The sequence below is a fragment of the Gallus gallus genome, chromosome 14, assembly GCF_016699485.2.
Source record: "Gallus gallus isolate bGalGal1 chromosome 14, bGalGal1.mat.broiler.GRCg7b, whole genome shotgun sequence".
NCBI lineage: Eukaryota > Metazoa > Chordata > Aves > Galliformes > Phasianidae > Gallus > Gallus gallus.
In genome coordinates this window covers 6,022,478-6,046,234 of record NC_052545.1, presented here as the reverse complement: position 1 = coordinate 6,046,234, position 23,757 = coordinate 6,022,478, and the positions used below count along the sequence as shown (strand labels likewise).

Sequence of the window (23,757 nt, the reverse complement as noted above, 5' to 3'; positions counted from 1 at the left end):
TTGCGCTGGGGGTGGCAGAGAGAAGAAGGGGAAGGAATGGAAGGAAAAGGGGAGGGGAGGGAAGAAGGAAAAGGAGGAAATATCAGGGGAGGAAGAAAATAGGGAAGGAAGAAAAGAAGTGAAGGAAGGAGGGAAGAAAAGGAAGTAAAGAGGGAATGACAGTAGGAAGGAGGGAGGGAACGAAAGAACGGGGGCGGAGGAGGAGGAGGAGGAGGAAGCCCCGAGGCCCCGCCCCGCTGCCCGCACTGCGCCGGGCGGCGCTGCCCGCAGGTGGGGGCGGCACTCCGCGCGTCCTCCCCCTCGTGGGTGCGCGGCGGTGGGGCCGCGGGCTTTGAGGAGCATGAAGGTGAAGGTAATCTCGGTGCTGGAGGACAACTACATGTACCTGGTGATCGAGGAGAGCACCCGGGACGCGGTCGCGGTGGATGCCGCCGTCCCCAAACGGGTGAGAGCCGCCGGGGCTGCGCGCTCTGCCGGCGGTACCGCTTCTGTTTGCGCGTTGCTCGCTCTCGCTCGGCCGTTTCCTTCCTCTCCGGGGCTTTGCGGGCTGGAGGCGGCGGGTAGGGCTGCGGGAACGGCGGCCATAGAGCGCCATCGGCCATAAAAAGCGCCCTCGCCCCATGGAGCGGCCCCTCCTGCCCCGCCCCGAGCGCCGGAGCAGCGCCTTCCTCCGTCCCGGCCGCGCTGCCCTCTGCGTGCCGTGGGGCGGACCCGGCGCTGCGCTGTCACCTCCTCCCTTCACGCACCGCTTTTGTTCCTTTCAGCTGCTGGAGATCGTCCGGAAGGAGGATGTGGTTCTCCGCGCCGTCCTCATCACGCATCACCACTGGTAAGCGCCGGCGCAGGGAGGGCGCGGGCAGAGCCCCTTCGTGGGGGTACCCGGTGCCCATTGCCGCTCTGCCCCCGCAGGGACCACGCGCGGGGCAACGAGGAGCTGGTCAGGCTGTGCCCGGGGCTGCGGGTGTACGGTGCGGATGAGCGCATCGGGGCCCTCACGCACCGCGTGGCCCCCGACGAGGAGCTGACGGTGTGTGGGGCTCTGAACGGGGAGGGGAGCGGTTCTGAGCCCATCCCGTGCCCAGCGCTCATCTCTGTCCCCACAGTTCGGGGCCATCCGTGTGCGGTGCCTCTTCACCCCGTGCCACACTAAGGGCCACATGTGCTACTTCATGTGGGAGGATGGGTCTCTGGATGCGCCGGCGCTGTTCTCAGGTATCTCCTGATTGGCACCCGCTGATCCCACGGGGGGAAACCTTTGAAGCCCCCCCCCGGCTTTGGGGACAATGGCTCACCCTATCCCTGCAGGTGACACGCTGTTTGTGGGGGGCTGTGGGCAGTTCTTGGAAGGGACAGCAGAGCAGATGTACACCAACCTCACTCAGGTGCTGGGGGATCTGCCCAAGGAGACGGTGAGTGCCCCTCCTACCCCCCCCTCCCAAAACTCAGCCCTAGCTTAGAGAGGCCCCAAATGAATGATGGAGACGTGGGGCATGGTGGGGTTGGGAGTGTGTGTAACACTGGGTGCTCCATGCTGCCCTTGCAGAAGGTGTTCTGTGGCCACGAATGCACTGTCCGGAACCTGAAGTTTGCCCTGAAAGTGGAACCAGAGAATGAAGCGGTGAAGAAGAAGCTTGCATGGGCCAGAGTAAGCAGCTGTGCCCTTTGGGGTGGTGGGGGACTGCTGGGTGCTGGCAGGGTTTGGACACATCTGATTTGGACGTTGTGTTGAGGGACGTGGTTTAGTGAGAACTATTGGTGATGGGTGAATGGTTGGACTGGCTGATCCTGCGGGTCTTTTCCAACCTTAGCGATTCTATGATTCTGTGGTTCCTCACAGCAGCGGGATGATGAGGATCTGCCCACGGTGCCCTCCACGCTGCAGGAGGAGTTCCTCTACAACCCCTTCCTCAGGGTCACGTAAGCAGCATCAGTGCTGGGGGCACACTTGTGGGTTGGGCCTGAACTGGGTGGGATGGGATGGAGCTGCTCCGTCCCCATGCTGCTGCTTTTGCCCCCAATCCGCTCCTCATTCCAGCATCCCCCCCTTCTCCCAATGGCTGTGTAATCAATGGGGAAACCAAGCCCAGAGGGAAGGGAGGGTGACCCAGTGTCCTTCCAGTGTCTCTCAGTCCTGGGGCCGAGCTCTGTCCCCATCTGTCTCTGTCACACCCCCGTCCCAGTGCAGCCATTGTCCCTGCAGGGAGGAGGCTGTGCAGAAGTTCACAGGCAGGAAGGAGCCGGTGGAAGTGCTGCGGGCTCTACGCACCGAGAAGGACAACTTCAAGAAGCCCAAGGAGCGGCCCCATCCCCAGGCCATGCTCGCCTTCGACTGGGGGCTCTTTGCCCCTTTCCTGGAGAAGAAGTGAGGCTGCACCACCCCACCACGCAGGGGTCCACAGAGCGGAGGCACACGCTGGGCTCTGCTGCCCAAAACCCACAGTGCTGCACAGACGGCCCCGCTCAGGTGTCCCTCAGCCCTCGGCTGGGACAGGGCAGGGACCCAGGAACCGCACCACTCCGTGTCCATTGCATTTCTTTTTCTCAAGGTAGAACACAGGAAAGCTATTGTACGAAGCATTGAGGTTGCTGTGTTTCTGGGATGGCAGCGTGGGACTCCCACGCCCTGCAGCTTGCAGCGTGTGCAAAATCAGTGCTGTTGGGCAAAACCAACATCATGTTTTCTTTTTTTTCCCCATTTAAAGTCTGAGGACAGCATGGAGCTTTTTGCTGCGGTGTTGCATCCCAAAACGTAGCAATGCCTTTTTCTTTACTGAGGGCAGGCAGGGCGTGCTGGTGGCTCTGTGCATGGCTGCATTAACCCCATGCAGTGGTGTGGGCAGGGTGCTGCTGGGCAGCCCATCGCTCTGCCTTTACCTTTACCTCAGTTGTGCAAAGTGCTGTGATGCACGGGGCGGTGTTGCTGAGGGCCTGGCTGGGCCTGGCTGTGCAGCTGAAATGCAAACAGCGGAGAAAACAGAGGAGGAGATGGGCCCCGAATAATACACTGTACGGTGTCTTTTTGGACTGTGCTGATAAAGCTGCTGACACTGGAATAGAACCAACTTCAGAACCTTTCATGCATGGACTGTGAATAGCATCCATAGCACCAAACCTGCTCTGTGGCATTTCTTCCCTTGCTAGAAACTTGATTGAGGTTTTCTTTTTTGCTTTTTTTTTTTTTAATGTTACGTTGTTAAAATTTACTCTTCCCTCCAGGAGGGGGAGAATCAGTCCTGCTGCACCAGTTGCCTCAGTGCTGTTGCTTCAGAGCTGCTCTGAGGGTGCAGCTGCAGGCGATGCCAACAGGCCGCTGTCATTGGGCACTGCCCGGGTGCTTTGCTGTGAGCAGAGATGTGCTGGGGCTCCTGGGGAGGGATCCTGGCCCAGCACTGGGCTTGCTCATGTTGGCAGCAGCTGTGTGCAGCCCAGAGGGCAAATCTGAGCTACTGAACCCATGGTGAGAACGAATACCTGGGATTGCTGCATCGGGTCCTCTGGGCAGAGAGTCCTCTGACAGCTTCAGTACTGTGCATTCAGTAACCTGGTCACTGGAGAAGGCAAAAGGTGGATCCTCTTTGTTTAACCTGCAGCTCGTTCAGCTGTTCTTAACTGTGCACTTCTGGCTGGATGTGCATGTTCTCAGCAAAAACAGAATGCGTTTCTTTTGCACTGATGTACAAAGTTTATGGACTCAGCACTTCAGCATATTGGACTTAGTTTGCATTGGCACTGGCATCTCTCTCTTGCTGTAGATAACAGTGTTGTGGTTTAGCATAACACTGTGTTACAGAACTATGCATGGAAAAGGGCATTCAGAGCAACCACTGCTTGCAAAATGAGTGGGGAAGGGATGGGGGAGCAGAGGGAGATTTTTGCCTTAGGAACACTGTGAATCCACTGATTGATCAGCAACACCTGAAGTATGTAAAGCCTTTAATTAAAACCATTGCAATTGTCTTCTACATTGTTGGCTTATTTTTAATGAAAACTGGAGGAGGACGCAGGGAAGGGCTGCCAGAGAAGCTGTTAAATGAGGCAGGTTAAGGTCTGGCAGCTTTGCTTCTTGGCAGCCCTAAGCACAAGGTCTGCAGTAACAGTGAGGGTTATCTCTGAAAAGGGCCTGGCCAAGGTTTTAGTCTGGGCTAAACCAGATAGTAAGCTGCAGTAACCAGCTCCATGTCTGTTCTGAAAGAGCAAAGCAAAGCGGCTGCTTTGTGTTCAGTTTTCATCCATTTTACTTCCTGCAGTCGTTCTTCCCCATATAGCAGTAACTGGGAAAAGGAGAAATATTAAGTGAGAATGTGATTTTTAAGCTAGTACTCACTTGAAGCTGCAGCAGGCACAGGGAGGTTCCACATCTGCCAGCATCCCTTCACCCTGGATTAAGGTACAGTTGCAAACTTCCCACTGCCACCATCCCCCTCCTATACACACTGCCACTTTGTGAAACCTGACAGTCAGATTAAGTAGACAAAAACAGTTACTCATTCACTTCTTCTTTTCCTCAATAGTTCAGGAAATAGCCATATGTAGAAATACAGGCAGTGAGATGTGCACACATCATCCCATAGTGAATCATTGCCATCCACATGGCACCTGGCAAGGCATTACAACACACAGCATTAAACCAGGTGTATTTTTGCTAACCACTTGGATTGTTCTGGTAATGCTTACATCCTTCAGTCTTCTGTTAACTTTTATAAATTGACACCTTTCAGAGGTACCAAAGACTGTCAGAAAGAAAACTGCCCAGTGATTCTCACTTGATAGGATGTAAAAATGGTTTTCTCTGATTGTAAGGATATTATTAATCAGTAACTGACTTAGAGCCAGGGTAGATGTAGATGGCTTTTTGTTTTTTAAGCAGTCTTTCAAGTCCCATTTCAGCAGGCCATACAGCAGCCCTGGAGATAATGTTGCTCTCAGGACTGCAGGCTGCTGGGGCTCACCCCTCTGACAGTGCAAAGAGGCTGCAGCTGTGCTTCAAGGGCATCCAGTCAGGGGCAGTGACACAGAAACACAGAGCCCAAGGTCTAATTAGACCATTTGTAACTAAAGGAGAATGTCCTAACACAGACAGCCATAAACTCAGTGCTGTGAAAATGCAGCAAGGCCTGGCTGAGGGATGTACTCATTAAGCATACAGCTCATTGTGGGGAGGCTGCAGCCTGCTGCAAACCAAGTCCTTCAGTACCTTAAGTCCATCAGTTCTGGTAGGAACAGGATTGCAAAGGGAGTGCAGATTTAGTCCCAAGATACATTAGTGCTTCTTTTAACAAATTGTAATCACTGTTTAGTTTTTATTCATATCATTTCAGTCATTATAAAGCTTGAAGAATTAACACTGCCCGCCTATATACACATTACCTTCTCCTCCTTGACTGAGAGTGAGAAATTGCAATTCCCCAGTGATGGCACAGAAATGATGGCACAGGACTTTGACTGTCTCTTGATAATCTTAAATACAATCAACTTAAAAGGCACTGAGTATATCCGGGCTTCACAGTCTGCTTCCAGCATCAGCCTTCACCACTTGATGTTAAATCCAGCGCTTGCTTTTTCTACTGCGTGGTATTCTGTATGCAGAGCTTTCCTTGCCTTTTCAGACTCAGGGCCACCCAGCCACTGCTCATAGAGGGCAGTTACAGTCCAGTTCTCCTCTGGAGTTTCAGTCTTAAGAGACTCATACAGCTTCTCAACTTGCTGAAGCCAGTCCTTGCTAGATTCACTTTCCACTTTGATCTGGCCACCTCCATTTAAACAACCTAAGTACAACGAAGTGGGAAAACATTACTGAGTTTTACACATTACTTATCAGAGGAAAAAAAAATACTGAATTAACAACTGACTTTCTACCTGTGAACAGTTACAGAAATGAAAACACCATTGTAATTGTGGTTTATTCCCCAGCAATCTAACACCAGCAGGGCAGGTAGCAGCCCTAGAGGGGAGATCGTTGGCCCAGTGTGACCCAATGCTAATTGAGCCCAGCTGTGACAGAAGGCTCCAGGGCATCCTGGGAAGTGTCAGTGATAGAGAAGATAAGAAGCAGGGAGGGCTGGTTCTTTCATTTTCCAGGAAAAAAGAGCCCAGACTGGCAGCTAGATGAGAACAGCCCTGCAACCTCACCTGAAGGTAAGATAAACATCTTTAGGATGTGTTCTGAACTTGCTGTTGTGGTGTAGGTGTGATATAAATGCTGGACCGTACAGTGTGTGGAGCTGTAAGCAGTGCTCAGTTCTTTGGTGCTGAGCAGCTTTCTAGGCTGGAGGTTGCATGGACTCTGGAATAGAGCAGTTGTTTGCAGATAGCTAAGAGCAGCAGCTCAGCATCACTTCAGGCTGGGTTAGAGCTCAGTGTATTCTCTGCTGATGGTTTGAAAAAGAAACTGGAGGGGGAAAATGAAGGTCTTGAAAGAAGTAGATTAGGGAAGACAAGAAAGACTTCTTCCATCAGCTACAACAACCATTTTCTGAAAGTGTAACACTTGTGCAGATTTAGAGGATGAATGTCTTTACGTATATAGAGCTTGAAGTCAGGAGGGCATCCTTACAAGCACTATTTGTAAAATTTCAACATGGAATTTAATTGCAATTACTTAAGTCCTGTAGAATTACTGGCTTCCAGGTAGGCAAATACATATGCTGCTTTGAACTCTGATGCTGTGACTATCAGATTTCAAGAGTGCTTGAAGGTTTTGCCACAATACTGAGAATGTGAGGAGCTGTCAATGTTTCTTATATTTTAGTTATAATTTCATGTGATTCTGACACGTATAGGTTGCAACAGGGAAGTCTCTATGCAGTCTCACCTGATGGGCAGGCCATGACTTCAACGTAGTGATAGGGTGACTTCCCTCGCTTCAACTTCTGCACTAAGTTTTGTATATTTCGAAACCCGTATGCCAAAGCAAATTGGAGCAGAACTACTCCATCCTTCTCCAGTGTCACCTCTTGGAAGTCCTTGTTTCTGAGGAAGAAGAGAGAAAATGTCTTATCCAAATTAACTTCTATATTAAACTTCAAAGAACCCTGTGTTGGAACAAAGTTCTTTGTGAATTCTTACTCAGGAAAGCTGTCCTAGTTCTCTGCCACCCAAACAAAACAGATGGAGGAACCAGCTTACAAATCCTTTGCAGACTTTTCCTGTTCGAGCACCCACTGAACTGAGTTTGCTGAAGAACACCCGTGTTGAATAAATCCTTAAAACCTAAGCAAATGGAACCTGAACTAAGGTTTCATTGTGACAGGCCACCTGAGCTGGCTTCGGCCAACTCATACATCAGTAAGGCTACTGAAGGAAGCTTTTAAATTGCAGTGGATCACGAAACTAGGGAGCAAATGACCACTGAAGACTTCCAGACCCCTAACATTAATGGGAAGGCCTGTCCTTGATAAAAATAATTTGACTTTTATTAAGTATTTTGTACTGAGACTGTGAGGGACTGCTGTTTTGTGCGCAAGAGTGTTTTCACCATTAATAATGCTAATCAAGGATACAACTCATTACAAATGGTATTTTAGGATCTGGGAAGCTAGCAGGAATCGCAGCTCTTTGGCCTCTGTACCCAAACTTAAGTGACTTTCTGTCTTAACCATAACAGAGTTACAGCACAGCTCCAAAATCCTGACATCAGATTCTTCTGTTCTGTGATAGTGAGATTAGATAGTGAGATTAGTAACAAAGCTCTTTTATCAACCTGATTGCAGGTGAGACAACTGAGATCCCTGTGAGCTCTGTCTTCTAAATTGCTCTAAAAACTGTCTGCAACTTGATATTGGGAAAATCCACCAGGCCAAAAGTGCGTGGGTGGTGAAGGGGCTCAGAGTCTCCAAAGGCCAGGATGCATGGAGTGCTGGCTGATTTATGGCTCAGCAACTGTGGGAGTGAGAAGCTGATTCCCATGCCTCAAAGGGAAGTGTTTAACATTGCAAAGAAAGTGAAACCCATCAGTAAGATAGCAGCATAAACAGAATTGCAATTAAAAAAAAAAAATAGTACTTGCTGTAAATGCTTTAAACTTCATACTTTAAAGGTTTGTACTGAATTGTATCCACTTCAATGCCAAAGAGTTCCTTGGCTGCATACTTGTATATGTGCTCCAAATAGCCACCGGAGCCACCTCCTGAGTGGCCAGTGAGTTCCTCCTCTGTGGCACTACTAAACCTGGGGAAAGGAAAGAAAGAAGCAGTCTTAGTGGTCTGATTCGATGCAACAGACAGCACAAAGCCCACTGCTCCTTCAAACAAACAGAAGTTTCATTAGCTCAGTGCCAAAATAGTTTCAGTATTACTAATAGAAACATGATGTTGTGAGTCTTGTGAGATTTTTGATAGTGGAATTGTTCATCCAGGGAATTCAAAAGCAGCAGAACAAGCCACACACCAGCTCCCTTTGAGCTCCAAGCCTTTCTCTTTCTCCTGGGAACAGGCTATTTATGGTTTCAGGCTCTGCAGGTTTAACCCTATGCTGCCTACTGTTCTTTGGGTCAAACTCTGTGGAAACATCCTCTTAAGATCTGACCCCGCTGCCAACTTAATCTTCACACACCAAAAATATTTGGGAACATTTGAGTTAGAGGGCAATTGCCTGAGAAGCCTCAAATTTTTGTTAGTTTACTGTTTAGTGGATCTACAAACAGCTTAGATTACAGTTGGAAATGGAAGGAGGGAAATGATGAAGCATTGGTGGTATAGGTCTGTAAGGCCTATGTCTACACAATCAGGGAGAAGTCCTCTCAGTGGGGACGTTTCAGCAGTCCTGAGGTCTTTTCTGCAGCACCAACAAAAGCTGAGCTCATTACTGAATCAGGTACTTATACATCGTTGCCAGGACAGGAGAGAACACTTCTGGAAGGTTCTGGTGCTGCAATTTCAAGCACAGAGATGAAACCGTTGTTGCTGTGGTTTCACATGGTTAAGAAAGTTAGAGTACAGATGAACAAACCTCACAGTGCCAGGGCATTTGCCCTGTACGTGGCTGTCCTCAGCAGGACCCCACTTCAAGTTCAGCACACTGTTGGTGTTGAACAGCCACGCTCATGTAATAACAGGACTTACACGTTCAAGTTCTGCACAAATAATTCCACCCTGCTGATTTGCCAAAACACAACCAAGTGTTCAGAGGTCAAGATAGTGTTTCTTGAAAACAGCTCACCAGATGGAAGCTACAACAATAGCTTTTGTTATGAGAGAATAATAAGATGAGGGATATGCTTCTAAGTGCTCATCAGGCAGTGACACTTGCATTTTCCTACTAACAGCTGCAGAAGGGAAAACACTTGAATGCTGGCCAAATAGTTTCAAGTCAAATGGAAGATGCTGCCTCTTGCAGATAAAATCTCAGCTTTAGAAAAGCTGCAGAAGGCAACACGTTAGCCTGTGATGGCATTCAGAAACTATTTTTAATTTGATCTTGTTTACAGGAACTGAACTTCATTAATGAAACGTTTCAGTGTGTCTGGCCTCACGTACTGCAACTCTCTTAAAACGAGGCTGCCAGTAAGCATCAGTGCTGGCCTGGAGCAAACAGTTATAACAGCAAAAGTTCTGGGATTTCTGGCACTTCATCTCATTCTCGCTGCCAAATGTAATAACCTCTCAATGGGCTTTTCCACGTGCTGGAGGATAAAGCAGAACAACAGCCATTGGACTGCTTATGTTAGTGCTCCAAGTTCTGAGGAATACGTGCTGTTTATAAGCAGTCAATTTACTGAGTGAGTTAAAGCTAGCAAAAGGTTACAGAGGCCCTTTATCACCAGGAGCGTGAGGCATTGCCCTCACGATGTACTCCTAAGAAGTTAGCCAGAGATTCTTATCAAGTAATTAGACATTTTGTTCTATGTTATAACTGACACTTCAATAATGTTATTTCCTAACTGAGTCCAAACACTTCAGAATGTTTTTATAATCTCCTTGATTTTCTGCTAGTAGCATAACGACAAAGCAGGTAGAACAAAATGCTTATTTATGTGGGCAACTGCTGAAGTTGACTTTTTGGGGCACAGCCATGCAGACCTTTATTACAGTGGAGGATAATTTTTAGATGTGAAAGGAATTTGTGCATAAACCATTTTAGAAGACAATACTGGAGGAATTCATAAACTTAGAATGCATAAACACATCTGTGCTAGTAAAACACCTTACGTGCATACACTGAAACACAGAAGTGACCCATGTTCAAAACAATAAAAGCAGAACTATGAAATGGGCCTCATGTAAGGCCACTTCTGCTTATAGTTCTGGGAACACACACGTGCTAATCAGGCATCTCCTCAGCAAAGGCTGCCAGTGGCATTCAGCTGTACGGGGAAAATAATTAAACCCTATTTAGAAATAAACCACAGCGTCACATCTGCAAAGGCATACAGCTGTTAGTATACCACTGTCACGTCCCCTGTGTGCTATCTGCTGCATATCTGGGCTATCAAAATCCCTCCTAAAAACTCTGTCTGAGCAGTAGACTTCAACCACATTGTTAATAATCTTTAATACTATATAAAGGTTGCTACATATGTAGCCTTTCTCTTTGTATGATAATAAAGTGCTACAAAGACGTTTCTTATAAAGCGATTAAGAGAATGCTTTGGTTTAGTGATCATTGTGGAACCATTACTGAATGACAATTCAGAGGGCTAAAATCTGATTTCAATATTTCTACAGTCTCTTAGTTCTCTGCAGTCATCACTTAACCAGATGTTAGCTTTCAGTTAATGCAACTGAAGTCTCATCTGGTTTGCACATGTTTAAGTTCTCATCTTTTTACAGAGACTCCTTCAGATGAGTTGAGTGACCTAAATATTTTGTTTCAATACCAGAATCTTTACAGTAGCTCAGATAATGAAGGGATATAAGCAAACTGAGTGCAGCCCTGTACCAGGCTTTGTTACAGCAAACTTGTATCACTGACCTAGACTCTTCCATTTTTCTAAGTTTGCAGGTAGAATTTATGGCTATTCCACCTGCTATAATGTAACAGTTAATGATTGTGATACAGTTTGTACTTCTCTACACAATCATTTTGCAATTATACTCTTACAGAGCAGTTTTAGCAGCTCTTATAATTTAGAGTAAGAACTGCTAATCCTTGGACTACTAAGATCTACTAAATAGTTACAAGTTCATTGTATTCTATAGATAAAGTACTTAATGTACAGCTGTACTGATTTGAAATTACTGACAAAAAAAAAACAAACAAAATGCCAACACATGCAGACTTATGCATAGTAAAATAGTAGTAGAAAGTGAATTCTGCTGAACTTGATATGGATACTGGGTGGAAAAGAACATGCTTGAAGGTGCAAATGAGATTTCTTACATGGTATCCAAAGGAGCAGGATCTACATCTGGGAGAGATACTCTTTCTTGTTCCAACAACTTTAGCACTTCTCCTAAAACAGAACCACAGATACAGAAAGCTTATTTTGGAGATAAAGAAAAATAAAATCCACAGATCAGTATCTAAGCCTGCATACGAAGTCTTTACCAGGACATGACTGGCATTACTGAAGGTAAATTATACAGCAATATCCATGCATTACATCCATCATTGACAAAGGATCATTAAAACCAGCCCAGAAATGATCTGGACTGCCTCTGGCTCTGCTTACCTGTGGTGATTACACAGTCCACATCGCGAGTCTGGTACTCTTGGTTGAAGAAGTCTGGCCTTGAGGCCTCCAGCTTCTTGTCATAACAGGGCATTACTGTTACGTGGTATATCTTATTAGGCGTTAAGTGCTGGAAAAAGACAAAGCAGTTGCATTGATCAATATCAGAACCGTCTTGTGGGTGTTTTCCAAGTACAAATGAGAATGATGAAACTAATAGTGCCATGCCTCTGGAAATACTCTCCTTTATTACTGAACATGAAATATATATATATATATATATTTTTTTTTTTCTCTCATAGAACCAAATTCTAGTCTATAGAAAATGACAACCATAATGTCTTTCATGGTCTTTCCCCCCCCCTGCTTTTCCTAGTGCAAATGATCCAAGTCAATCAGTGAAGAAATCCTAACTGTTCAGTTAGATGACATGTTTCTTCCATGCTACTAAGATGCAGCCCCTGCATCAGCAACTAAGAAATGATCAGAAGTTGGATAAAATCCTCATGGCCAGCAAAATAAGTACAAACTGAGGAAATAAGTCATTGACTCAAGGCTATTGTTTCACTATCTTGTGCCAAATATTCTTAACAGCTGCCAATTTTTGTAACAAGTATGCACATGTCAGCATTTGTTTAATGCAACTGTTAAGCCGGTGCTCATTAATGGACAATAAATCATACAACCAGACATGGTGCTTAAGTTTGCTGCTGGACAACTCCGGGCTTTAACACCAGCCTTTAAGTACCAAATTTACACTTGGAAAGATTCCAAAGGTTAAAGATTGAGAACAGAACTAAGTAAAACTGAAAGAGAACGTGAAGCTGGGGAAGAGCAAGCAATTTTTAGACAAGGCATGATCTGCACGTATACACCAACTGAAGTTTTGTCCTGGGATAATTTATTTTAACTTTATCACCAGCCTTGAACAGCAGGAAAAAAAACACACAGAAACAAGTGAGATATAAGCACAAGAATAATGAAAAATCAGATTCCTTAGGCTTCCTGAATAATATACAGAGATTTTAAGTCCTCCACAAAGCATCAACTTAGTGCTGCTGTCCCAGCTGCAAGTTTCTCAATAGGTATCACAGAAGTGAGAGTGATGGTGCCTGTGCTGGCCATTTGCAAGATAAAAACAAATTATCTTCAATCTTTAATGTAAACAGTACAGGATAATGCATCAGCTTGTGTTCGGTACACCTTACCTGCTGCTCTGCAAAATGGCCCTTTATCAAAGAGCCCATGATCTGCTGTGGAGACTTAGTGGTGCTGATGTAAGGAATGATGAAACTGCCATGGGTTTTCTCTGCATAGCAGATCCAACCTGAAAAGAGAATAATTAGCAAATAGTTGCTATATGTATATATATAAAAATAGCAAGCACCCCGTCACTCTGCCTGCAGCCCATCAATCCCAGGCTCACTACCCATTCATAACCATTTTCAGTCTCAGCACAAAAGGAAAAGAGGTGTAACAATTACATTTATAGAGATCAGTAGGTATCTCTATAGACCATTACCACTATTAACACCAAGATCTTTTTGTAAAGAGTAATACTTTAAGCAAATTAATCCATACGAACTTTTTCTGATTAGCTTTATGAGTTCTTGTAGGGGTGTATTATTAGAATGACATCTTATTATTTCTGTAACTAATTTTGTACTGTACCTGGACAGGCAGAAGCTAGCATTGGCAAAGCCTTTTTGTCTTCAGATTGCTTTCGAAAGCGTTTTACAAACTCTTTTTGGCTCTCCAGCAGGCTGAAGTTTCTTGAGAAAGTTGTATCAAATACATAGTGCACACCTAAGCGGTATGGCATGCGTGTTAAAATTCACAAAGAAGATACAAGCAGCAAGCTACACATTCTATTTACAGCTATCAATCTGTGTTTGAGAGTGAACTGTTTTCCCTAGCACGTCAGCACAGTAAGACAAGAGCAGAAGTAATAGGAGGAATGTGAATAATTTAAAGCTCCGTTTCTCCAAGTTTATTTTGTGACTGAAGTTGCACAAAGTTTGTATTTGTTAATTCATATCACCTTTGTGTGCTGATAAAAGCTGCGCCTGACACCCCCAGCAGTCCCCTCTGTGATGGGTAGGACACAATGCAGCACTTGCCTTGACTCTTTAAGAATGCAGTCAACTTCTTTGCTGTTTCCAGAATGCTCATTTTACATTTTGCAGCTAGCGAAGCCCTGGATTGAGGTGAAACAGAAACCACCACCAACTTCTGTTCATTGGGAGCTGCAGTCTTAAAATAAAGAAATAAAAGCTGTTCAGACAGTACTAATACAGCATGTGCAGTACTAGCATGTGCAGCATGCTAGAACTTCATCAAATGTCTCCCGGTATAACTCCCAAGTTTCTAATATAGTAACTTACTATGTTAAAAAGCTGTTTCCAAATCTATGACAACTTTTTAGAAATTAGAAAAAAATCTACTCTGTACTGAGAGTGTATTCAGATTTTATGTGTACAGCTGCAATGCATGCTTCTGCAGATGCATCACACCAATGCATTAACATTACTAATTCTGCAGCCTACCTACCCCTGTCTCGTCACCTACCTTGTTGAAAGCCAGAGTTTTGTAGAACTCTTCATGGCTCTGCTGAGTGATTAAAACACTCTCTGCTGATGTAATGCAGCCACTACAAGCTAAACAGTCGTTCAGAGTAATTTTAGCCTTCTCCAGTTTCTGTGCTTCTCCATCCTGGGAAGAAACAGATGAGACTCAGTTTTGGTCACAGTTCAGAATTGAGTAGGGTGGCAGTTTCTCATCTTTACTATGTTTAGTAACAAAGATATTGTCCTCTTTACTCTCCTGGCTTATCAAGAGAAGTATTTTTTTTTTCTTTTGGTAAGACAGGGAGGAAGAAAGGCATCTTAGAAGCTTGCTGATCTTAATGGAATTTCTTGGCATGCCCAAGCAAATCTGTTGAGAAACTTTAAGAAAACTTTAGCAAGACCAATAACTTGTCATTAAACATAGAACAGTTGCTTAGGCCACAATCATTTCTGCTTTCAGGTGGGCTGACATTGCTTCAGAACATTGGCATTATTCTTTCCCAGGTGAAAATACAGTCCTTCTTGCTACAGATTGCAGCTGCAGTTTTAACCACAAAACCATAAGCCACAGAGATCCTAAGCCTTGAAGTACCAATCTCCAGCATGCACTGAACACTGCACTGCAGAAAGCACGCCAGCTTTGCCACCCCTCCCAGATGCTGCTTGCACTACTCAACACTGCAACCATTTCTTCACAGGAATCTTGAATTTCACTCCTTCTAAAGAGATCGTGCAACCAGATTACAAATGTGTTACTATTCTAAATTGATGCTAAATGTTCTGCAATTTTGGTGTATGCAAAACTTAAAGAGATACTGAAGAGAGAACTGCATAGCAAAGAATCAGTGTGTGTGGCATGGCAACTGGAAAAAAAAGAGAGCAAAATTTAAGAGTATCTAATTTAATCTCTTTTTGAGTAAGCACTCCACTGTATGAAATCATGTAATAAGAAAAGACATTGTGTCAAACAATCTAGGATAGCAAAAAAAGAATTCTCAGCTTATCTGCTCTTAGAATAAAACCCACCAGTAATCAATGTCAGTGTTTCAGAGCACGTAAGATAGATACAAAACCAGACTGACATACAAAACCTAGTAATTAAAAAGTTAGACTTTGGAAAAAAAAAAAAAGATTTTGTAATAAGTTTTGCTGTTGTCATCAGCATTCTCACATCTTTGTCCTTAAACAGCTGTATCCTGCTTAAATACATAACAATCCATTAGCACTGTCTGGATATTTTTCACAATAGTAAAGAAAAGTCAGGCATACCTGAGTGATCTGAAAATAGCTCCCATCAGCTTCAATTTTGATCTTAGCTGCTGCTTTCCCAGGCTTTTTTTCCACTTTTACTGGTTTGATACATTCCTAAAAGAGAAATAAAACACAGAAGTGAAGTCACGAGTGATGAAATGTAGGAGGCAGGCTTAAAATAAACCAGAATTATCAAACCCAACCAATCATTCTAGAGTGAATGTCTATTACTCTGTTTAAAATTATGCTGGATCTACTGATTGTGTCTACAACCACCAGGGGAAAATGGAAAGGCAGAATCTTACCCCTTTTTTACAGAATGAACACTTTTTCAGCATCATACCAAAGCGAGAAGAGACTGCGTTTCTTCTGAATAACAGACCTGTGTTCTAAAGAGCCTTGACAGGAACAGAGGCTTGCCTCCAAAGCCATTCCCTCTAGAATCTGATAGATGATCTTGCATTCCTCATTGCAAATTGTAACGGATGGAGGCGTGGTCACTACAGCCAGCCTGCAGCTATTGCCAATGAAGCTTCATGTCACGTCGGAAGGACTCCGACAGCCTCAGAAGGGCTGCTTCCAGATTTCTGTATTGTTCTACGATGAAGTCCCAAGGGCGTTTTTGCATTTTGTGCCATTTTTACTGTTTATGCACCTTACGGCTCCTTGTCCTATTTCCACAGCTAGAACTCGTTTTGCCTTCCAGCAGCACCCTTGCCCTGCCAGTATCTTTGAACAGATCTACCCCAAGCTTTACTCGACTTCACTGCAGTTTCCTTCTGAAATTTTCAGGAATCAGAGACCATGGCCACACATCATGGGATTCCTCCCACATCCGTGTGAAGTGACTGGTATTTGAAGCAGGAAGGCTTCCCTGGGATACCCAAGTACTGCACGGTGAGCAAAGGGGGTCTGCTACATCACATTGCACTGATCTCACTCCAGGACAGTGTTCTGCACTGCTTGCTGTCAGCAGACGTCTGGGGTTAGTGCTTTGTGCTTTTGCTTGTACTCGGAGATTCTGAAAAGCAGCGGTTCTGATCCTTGTGCGCTGCTCGCTCCCACCTACAGAGGGAGATGAGCTCCATCCATTTCGGTGCCCAACGAAACCCGTTCAAGCTGAAAGTGTGGGGTTTTTGGTGAGAGGGGCAGCGCTGTGCCCAGAGCCATTTACGTCGGCGGTTTCCACAGGGGGAGGGAACTGACTGCCACAGGACTCCAGAGGGCGGCCCCGATCAGCCGCTGCCTTCCCAGTGCCCTTCACCCCGCCGGGAGGACACAGCGCGCATCTCCTAGGGCAGCCGGGGGGCCTCGCCCAGGCCCGGAGCGCCGCTCGCGTCCCCTCAGCACCGTCTCCTCACTCCCCCCCAGGGCGGCACTCCTAGGGCGGGCCCCGCGATTCTCCGGAAAGGGCAGGGCGGCGATTTGCCCTCTGGACACCCACCTGCGAGGGCCCGATGTAGTCGTCCAGGTCCGTCAGCTGCAGCACCCCGCTGAAGGGAGACGCCATCACCGCCGCGCCGCCGTCAAGCGCGGCAGCCGGCGGGAGGGCAGGGGCTGCGACACTGTCGTAAAAGCGCGATGCCACACTGCCGTCAAGTAAGGCGCGCTGTCGTGAAACGTGCTAGGGAGTGCGCGTGCATGGATCTGTGTAGATTGTGTGCCTTGGGAGCTCAGGGTTCGGTGTGGGAGATAAGCTCGCTGCTTTGAAGGACACAGTTTCGTTTCCATGAGTGGATGAAGTGGCGCAATGATTGCTGAAGGTTGCTGATAGGGCTGTGGTATTGGCTGAGGAAATCTGATGGGCCATCCTGAGCCCACAAAGCTCTGACTTGGCCATGCACATTATGGCACGTTGCTTCATAGCCTGCATTTCTCCTGACCTGGAAATTCAGGATACAAGCAAAACGCCTGCATGTGGCTCCGTGTCCTGCTTTGAATATGATGTTCAGCCAGGCTTATTGATGGTCTTGCTTGGTATACCCTTTTCATCAGACACACACGTGTGATGCAAAGGGGTTAAAGCTTCCCTAGCCTGCTTTACAAAGCACTGCCTGCAAGGGGCGTGACCTTATTATGAACTTAAATTCCTTGCTGGTGATAGCAAGGTGCTGGTGTGGGGAGAATGTGCTTTAAAAGGCTGTTTAAAGCTGGGGGCCTTTAATGGGGTCAGTCACATAACAAAATTGAGGTAGGCTTTCCAGTTTATGAGCTGGATCTCTGACTCTCCTGAGGCAGGCTGTCTCTTTATTCCTCCTCTCTTAGGACTGCATATAACATCACCATCTGTAGGTGGCTGTGCATGCACCCATGCATGTCTATCTATATACAAAGGACAGAGGGAGGTCAGACTGCTCTGTTACATCGCAAGGTGTCAGCCTTACTGTAAGAGGAAACAACTGAAGTCACATAAAGTTTTCTAGCAGGCAGCTGACTCATATAGGAGACCATTTTCTTGAAGCTATAAAATACAGAGCTGCTTTGTACTTGAGAGTAAGGAGTGCCTGACAATTATAGCTATTTTTTGCTGCACTTGAGTGCATAATAGAGATGTCCAAGTGCTGACGGAATTCATGTCAGGGCAGGATGGAGCAAAAGCATTGCTGGATACCCACAGCACCTCACCCTTTCATACCTGGTGCTGTAGAAGGTGTGTGCTTTGGGAGGACCTGTTCACACAGAAGACATAGGAATTGAGGACGTGGCACAGCAGCTGACACAAGCAGCACTGTTCTTGGAGCACTGGATGCCAGATGCTTTTAACAGTGTGAGTTTCATGGTACAGCCAGAACTAATGGCCAAAGATCCAATGTTGTAACAGCCTGGTTCTTTCTAAGCGGTCTTTCAAGGCTGGGCTGGGCTCCCAGGAGCATGCGTGAGCTGAGCCTCGCTGCTGAACTCTACTCTTCCAATGTCGGTTACCTTAAAGCTGGTCATGCTTCTTAAACCTGGCTGCTGATGTGTCAGGAGGGCCTCTGTACTCTGTTGGGCAGCAAAACAGGGTTAGGGCACTGCTAAACAACACTTCTGCTCCAGTGCTGCCAGTCACGTTACCAACATGAACAGAAACCTTGCAAAGAAATAGGAAAAACAGACTTCACAGTACTTCTTTTTCAGTTTTATTAAGCTTATAATTCAGGAGTTTTGACTGTTAGATAGATGTTTTTGACTTTGTGCAACTCAAAATGATTATAAAGAAGAGAAGGAGGTAGAAAACAAGCAGAATCTCATGTAGAGTTCTGGCAGGGTGTGATGTGATGGCTGAGTTTTACTTCTAGCTTCTAGAAGTATTTGGTGCTCTTTGGCCTTTTTATCCCCTCTCTTAATCATCTCCTCTGCCTTTTTATTTGTCTCTGTGGTACTTCCTTTAATAGTGTGCAGTGGGAGTGCTGAGTGTCCACAGCAGGGTTTACTGTGGAGTTATTGCAGGAGGAGACAAATCAGGACTGGGTTTTTTTCCTGGGGTGGCCAAGGAATGGGCTGTCTGAAGGTAGGCCGCTCTCTGAGACCTTTGGCTTTCGTGTCTTCTCCTTTGCAATTCAGAAGTAGCCTTGAGTGAAGACCTGATAGTGCATGGAGGTGAGCACTGAGGGTGTTGCATGAGCTGTCAGAAACAAACCTTCAGTGTCAGGTTCTTGTTGACCCCTGTGGAATTTGCAGGTGTGGGCACAGTACCATCTGCAAGCAAATAATGTTTATTCACATGTTCCCTACTTGTAACCGAATGCTTAAGCAAGCAGAAGTGAGACAGGCTGTGTGTTGAACCAAGTACTGCCTTGTTTATAAAAAATTTTCTCCGGGTGACATTTAACGACCAGGTATGCAATTCTGCAGTCACAGAGCTGGATGTGACCCGCTAACGCATTCTTCTGAAGATCTGCACCGAGATAAGGGCCAGCCTTGTCAATTTGAAACTGCACTTGCACTGAAAATAGGTCTGAGGGTATTGTTCACTTGCTTTCTGAACCAGTGGCCACTTTTGCTGCTACACCTCTTGAGTGTGGAGTATGGCCCGAGCGTAGCCTGCTGAAGAAGGGGAGAGGCCATGCAATACCAGGCTGAGGCCCAGCAGCCATCCTCTTGTCGACGACCAGAGCTGCCCCCGCCATCAGGTCAGATAAGGCCACAGCTATGCCTCTGTCACTCCACTCGCCTCATCTGTGCCTGACAACGTGTGGCCTGGTACTCATGTCAAGGCCCTGAGCTGTGGCCAGAAGATGTCAAGGAAAAGAGAAAATACCACCTTTGGCAAAACCACAGAGACCATAAACCGTGTGATGATTAACCTAGGAATGATCTCCTGTGTTTTTGGGAACTGAAAATGGAGTCTTAAGGAACCAACAGAGATTTCTCTGGTTTTCTGCAAAGATGTGTTCTTTTCATGCCCCGTCTATACCTCAGCTTATAACCATTCAACCTTCTTGCTCATCGTGGCAAACCACGTGTAAAAAGGATATAAAATGAGGATGCTGGAGGACAGCTTTTGGAGCTCCCTCTCTGCTGCCCTGAGACTCCCCAGCTTGCAAACCTCCCCCCAAACTCAGCCCCCATCCCGTCAACAAGACAGATCGTATAACTTTTCCTGCCCCAATTTACCTTCCCTGAAATGTGTTAACCTTACCTAACCTAATTTACCTTTCTTTTCTTCAAGTAGGCAGCAGCAGTTTTAGTCAAGAGCAGCTGGAGCGAGGGCAGAACTGTTCTGCGATGGAAGCACTGAGCCATAGAGCAGTGATTGGTTTGATGCCAACAAAATCACAGTTCTCAAGTGTGGATATTTATTTAGTAGTGTTTCCTTGTTTGCATTTTTAGTGAGATAAGGAGAGGAGAAGTTTCTCAGAGGCTTAATTCAGTTGTGGGGGAGTCTTCCTTTGTGTGCCAAGCCCCAGTAAGCCTGAGATCTATACAGGGAGGATAAAATAAGAGCTGGGCACAAGCGATGACTGTATCATAGCACTGCCTTTGTGCTCGTGAAGCTGCTTATGTCTTAGATTTCTATTAGTGTGTATATGTGATGGAAATGAATACAAAGAATTAATTCAGTTTCGCTGTTAGAATTGCGTGTCTCCATATCCTCTCTTGGTACCTGGATCGTGTTGTCCTTGCTGGGTCCTGACAGTTTTCTTTTTCACGAGGCAACTAATGTAGAAGCAGAAAGCGTCAGCTACTTGAAAGATACCTCCTCTCTTCCAGTTGCCTCTTTGCCCTTCTGTTCTATCACGACAGTTTGATTTTCTCTGCTAGCAGCATGTGTTTGCTTTCAGCCCTCAGTATGCCTTTATACAGTTTTAATGCCACCTACAGCATTATTTTTTTTTAACTGCCCCTTTTGGGGGGCAGTTTATTTTAGGGGCAGAACTTTATTTTGTGCTCTGTTGTTCCTGTTCTTAAACCTCTCCTTCTGATTCTGGAGCATGCAGTAGGGCTGTGTGACCCCTGTGAGTTGTGGTAGCCCATGCAGGGTTGCAGATGAGCTCAGCCCTGGTCTGACATTAGTGAAAGCCTGACCACATCTTGTACAAACTTATGGTCAAATGTTCTTGTTAGCTCCTCTGGGGTAGTGGTCTCCCATGCAGTTTGCTTGCTCTTGGGCCCATGTTTGGATGGGAAGTTTGTCTGTGGTATGAGCATGTGTCTGCTGGCCTGGCTCTGCTTCCCCAGAGTGCTCTCTCCACCTAATGGGAGATCTGACTTTTCTGAGATAGCCTGAAGCCCCTGTAGTTCTAGATGAAAGCTACAGGGAAGTGCAGTGACTCTGGGCTGAGCAGGGCGTGTGGTGTGCGTGGTGGGGATGGGATCGGGAGAGATTTACTGCCTGTTGCCACACCTGGCTTAACATGGCAGGAACACATCGACAACCAATTGTACAACTCAGTGTTGCTGAAGAACACTTGAGCCACCCATGATAGCTCAGTCAGACCAGGAGAGTAAAGGGTTGTGAATGCACTGACTCATTTTCCCATGGCACAAATGGCATCTTAGGCCTGGCCCACTTCTACCCACCCTCTGCAGGTTTCATTGACAGCCCTCCTGCCATGACCCTTCAGTGTGAGTGTTAAGAAATCATGATGCAAAACTAGGCTTCATTCCCCACTTGCTATTGCGGGGAACATTGTGCGTTTGAGAAGAGGAGGAGGTGACGTAAAGCCATTGGATTATTTGCAGTTTCAGGAGAGGGATGCTTGCAGGGAGGGAGGAATGCAAGAAGGAAGAGAGGCAGAGAGAGGTCTCCTCAGTAATGGCATTGAACTAGAAGTGGCTGTTTTGCCAGGTGAGCTCTAAAATCCCCCTCACCTGCCAGTGCAAGGGCAGGCCGCAGGCACTTCTGTCAGCAGGGCTGTATCCACGAGTACCACGGGGCAAGGGCTGACTGAAACCTCTTTCAGCTTTGTGCTTCTCAAGTGAGATGGGATCTCAAGCTGTCTCGCACCAACAGGGAATTTTATCAGCATTTATGTCGCATGCTCTGTGTTCCCATTAGTGTGTGACTGAGAGGCCCGATGCTGCAAAATGAGAGAGGTTCATCAAAGGTGGGGAGAGCAGGGCTTACGAAGGGCACGTGGTGGAAATGAAGTTAATGACAGGGAGAGCTCTGCTTCTGGGGAGGTGGTAGCTGAGGGCGTGCTGGGCTCCATCCCCTGAAAGACTTGTCTACCAGGTGTGGGCTGCAAATATCTCATTCTGGCTTAGTCACAGCTGCTGCTACCTGAATTGCTTCATGCTGCTAAGGATATTCAGATAATAGGAATGAAGCTCTTGCACCACATCTTTTCTGGTTAGCATGAGTGTTACTACCAAATTATGGCAGAAAATCTACTTTTCCAGAGGGATGTGACCTTTGTAAGAGGCTGTGATGTTCTCCTGTCTGGCCATCCACCTGCAAATCTTACCCTCATCTCGAAGCTGTGCTGCCATGTGTGGTTAATGCTCCTGTGATGATGTGGCTGTGTCCTCAGGCTGGGTCAGGCTAGCATGTAGAAAGTGCAGGAAAACCTGCAGGAGGCCAAACTGCCGTTCCCAGCATCCAGTGCCACAAAATGGTCAGTCTGAATGTGGCATCACATCCAAAAATCCTCTAGCCGGAAGCCAGTTTCAGGAAGCTGTAGCTCTTACTTACGCTTACTTGAGCAGATACAAAGCCATAAATCAGCTCCAGCCTTATTTGCTGTAATAATCAGAATTTTGCCAAATACTCGACGCTTCTGCTCAGCCACCCTGTGAACAGAGCTAAGAAAAATAACAGCTTGTTTATAGATGAGAGTTCCTCCTTGCCTTTGTGAACTCTGGTTTCTCTCCCCGTTGGAGGGGTTGCTTGGCACACTCTTTAGGTACGCATGATTACCTGACCAACACAAGCAGAAAATCCTGACATTGCCCCCCTCCCCTGGTTTCCTCATCAGTAGCTGAGGCTCACTGTTGATTTTTCTGCTTTTCAGATCCATCCTGTTCTTCCGTTTCACCTTCAGGTACCCCCTGTGAGAAGCAGTGGATCTGGCTGCTGATGCAGAGCCATGCTGCGCCGTGTGGTCTCTGCTGCTTTCTTCATCAACTCTTTTCTGGACCTGCATTTCTTCCAGCAGCATGACCAGGGCTCGGCAGCAACACAGGCTTATCTGACCTTCCTTTTTGAGCTGCCTGCTTGCAATGCTGACTTTTTGAAAGGCACATGACACCGAAAGCGATGGTATTTGAAGCCTGATTGAAGAGTCTTCCATCTGTCTCAAGGAGACTTCATTTGGATTTCCTGGAGAAGAAGCTTCTTGCTTTGAACTGAGAATCTATGAGTTTGATTATTTATAAAATGATGTCTTTCAGGTTTACATAGAAATGGATAGCTTAAATGGAAGCTGATAAGGATAAGAGTTGCTTTCACGTTTGGCATCCTATGGACTTCTAGATCACACAAACAATAAGTATGAATCAGTAATATTGTACAAGTTTCAAAATAGCTGATAAACATATTAAGTGTGCTAAGAAAACTGGGAGTGGGAAGGGAGCTGGGTTTGGGTATGTGGTGGTGCTGTGAGTCAACACCAGCCTTTCTCTGCACTGCCACAAACACATGAGTTGTAGGTGGGTGTGATGGGACAAGCCTGAGCCTGGGACTTAAATGGCCTACAGGGAACCTTCTCTTGAAAAAACATCAATAAAGTGACCAAAGACAGATTTTCAAATTTGAGTATGCAGAATTATTTGGTTGCACCCAAAGAAATCGAGGGAGTTATTGTGGACAGGTTCTTATTGGCTCGAAGTCTCAGATCCAAGGGTCAGAGAAAAGAAGTCTGAACCAGATGCAAGGCAGTTTAATATCCCTCCCTCGTTAAAATCTGC

General features: G+C 46.2%; 3 protein-coding genes across 5 annotated transcripts in view; 2 read left to right on the top strand and 1 right to left on the bottom strand.

The window, feature by feature from the left end:
• The first annotated feature begins 238 nt into the window (after positions 1–238).
• On the top strand, positions 239–3,962 carry HAGHL (hydroxyacylglutathione hydrolase like). Of its 2 annotated transcripts, NM_001030637.2 has the most exons (8): positions 239–445; positions 765–829; positions 910–1,027; positions 1,104–1,212; positions 1,306–1,409; positions 1,544–1,645; positions 1,838–1,917; positions 2,201–3,962. In NM_001030637.2, the coding sequence occupies exons 1-8, from the start codon at positions 341–343 to the stop codon at positions 2,364–2,366; spliced, it is 849 nt and encodes a 282-aa protein (NP_001025808.1). In that variant the 5' UTR covers positions 239–340; the 3' UTR covers positions 2,367–3,962. The 2 variants fall into 2 exon arrangements, with proteins under 2 accessions (NP_001025808.1, XP_046756577.1); XM_046900621.1 differs by having other exon boundaries at positions 395–829.
• Positions 3,917–16,960, bottom strand: NARFL (nuclear prelamin A recognition factor like). Of its 2 annotated transcripts, XR_001468958.4 has the most exons (12): positions 16,871–16,960; positions 15,445–15,540; positions 14,177–14,320; positions 13,729–13,861; positions 13,280–13,414; positions 12,817–12,935; positions 11,609–11,738; positions 11,317–11,389; positions 8,029–8,166; positions 6,812–6,969; positions 5,368–5,765; positions 3,917–4,271 (listed from the first exon to the last, which is right to left on the bottom strand). XR_001468958.4 is itself a non-coding variant. In NM_001277555.2 (11 exons), the coding sequence occupies exons 1-11, from the start codon at positions 16,934–16,936 to the stop codon at positions 5,527–5,529; spliced, it is 1,431 nt and encodes a 476-aa protein (NP_001264484.2). In that variant the 5' UTR covers positions 16,937–16,960; the 3' UTR covers positions 5,281–5,526. The 2 variants fall into 2 exon arrangements, 1 of the variants encoding a protein (NP_001264484.2); NM_001277555.2 differs by lacking the exon at positions 3,917–4,271 and having other exon boundaries at positions 5,281–5,765.
• Positions 16,673–23,757, top strand: part of MSLN (mesothelin) — a 22,699-nt gene continuing 15,614 nt past the window's right edge. Inside the window, exon 1 of the mRNA XM_004945223.5 lies at positions 16,673–17,025. The gene's annotated coding sequence lies outside the window, so the exon portion shown is untranslated. The remainder of the gene's footprint in view (positions 17,026–23,757) is intronic.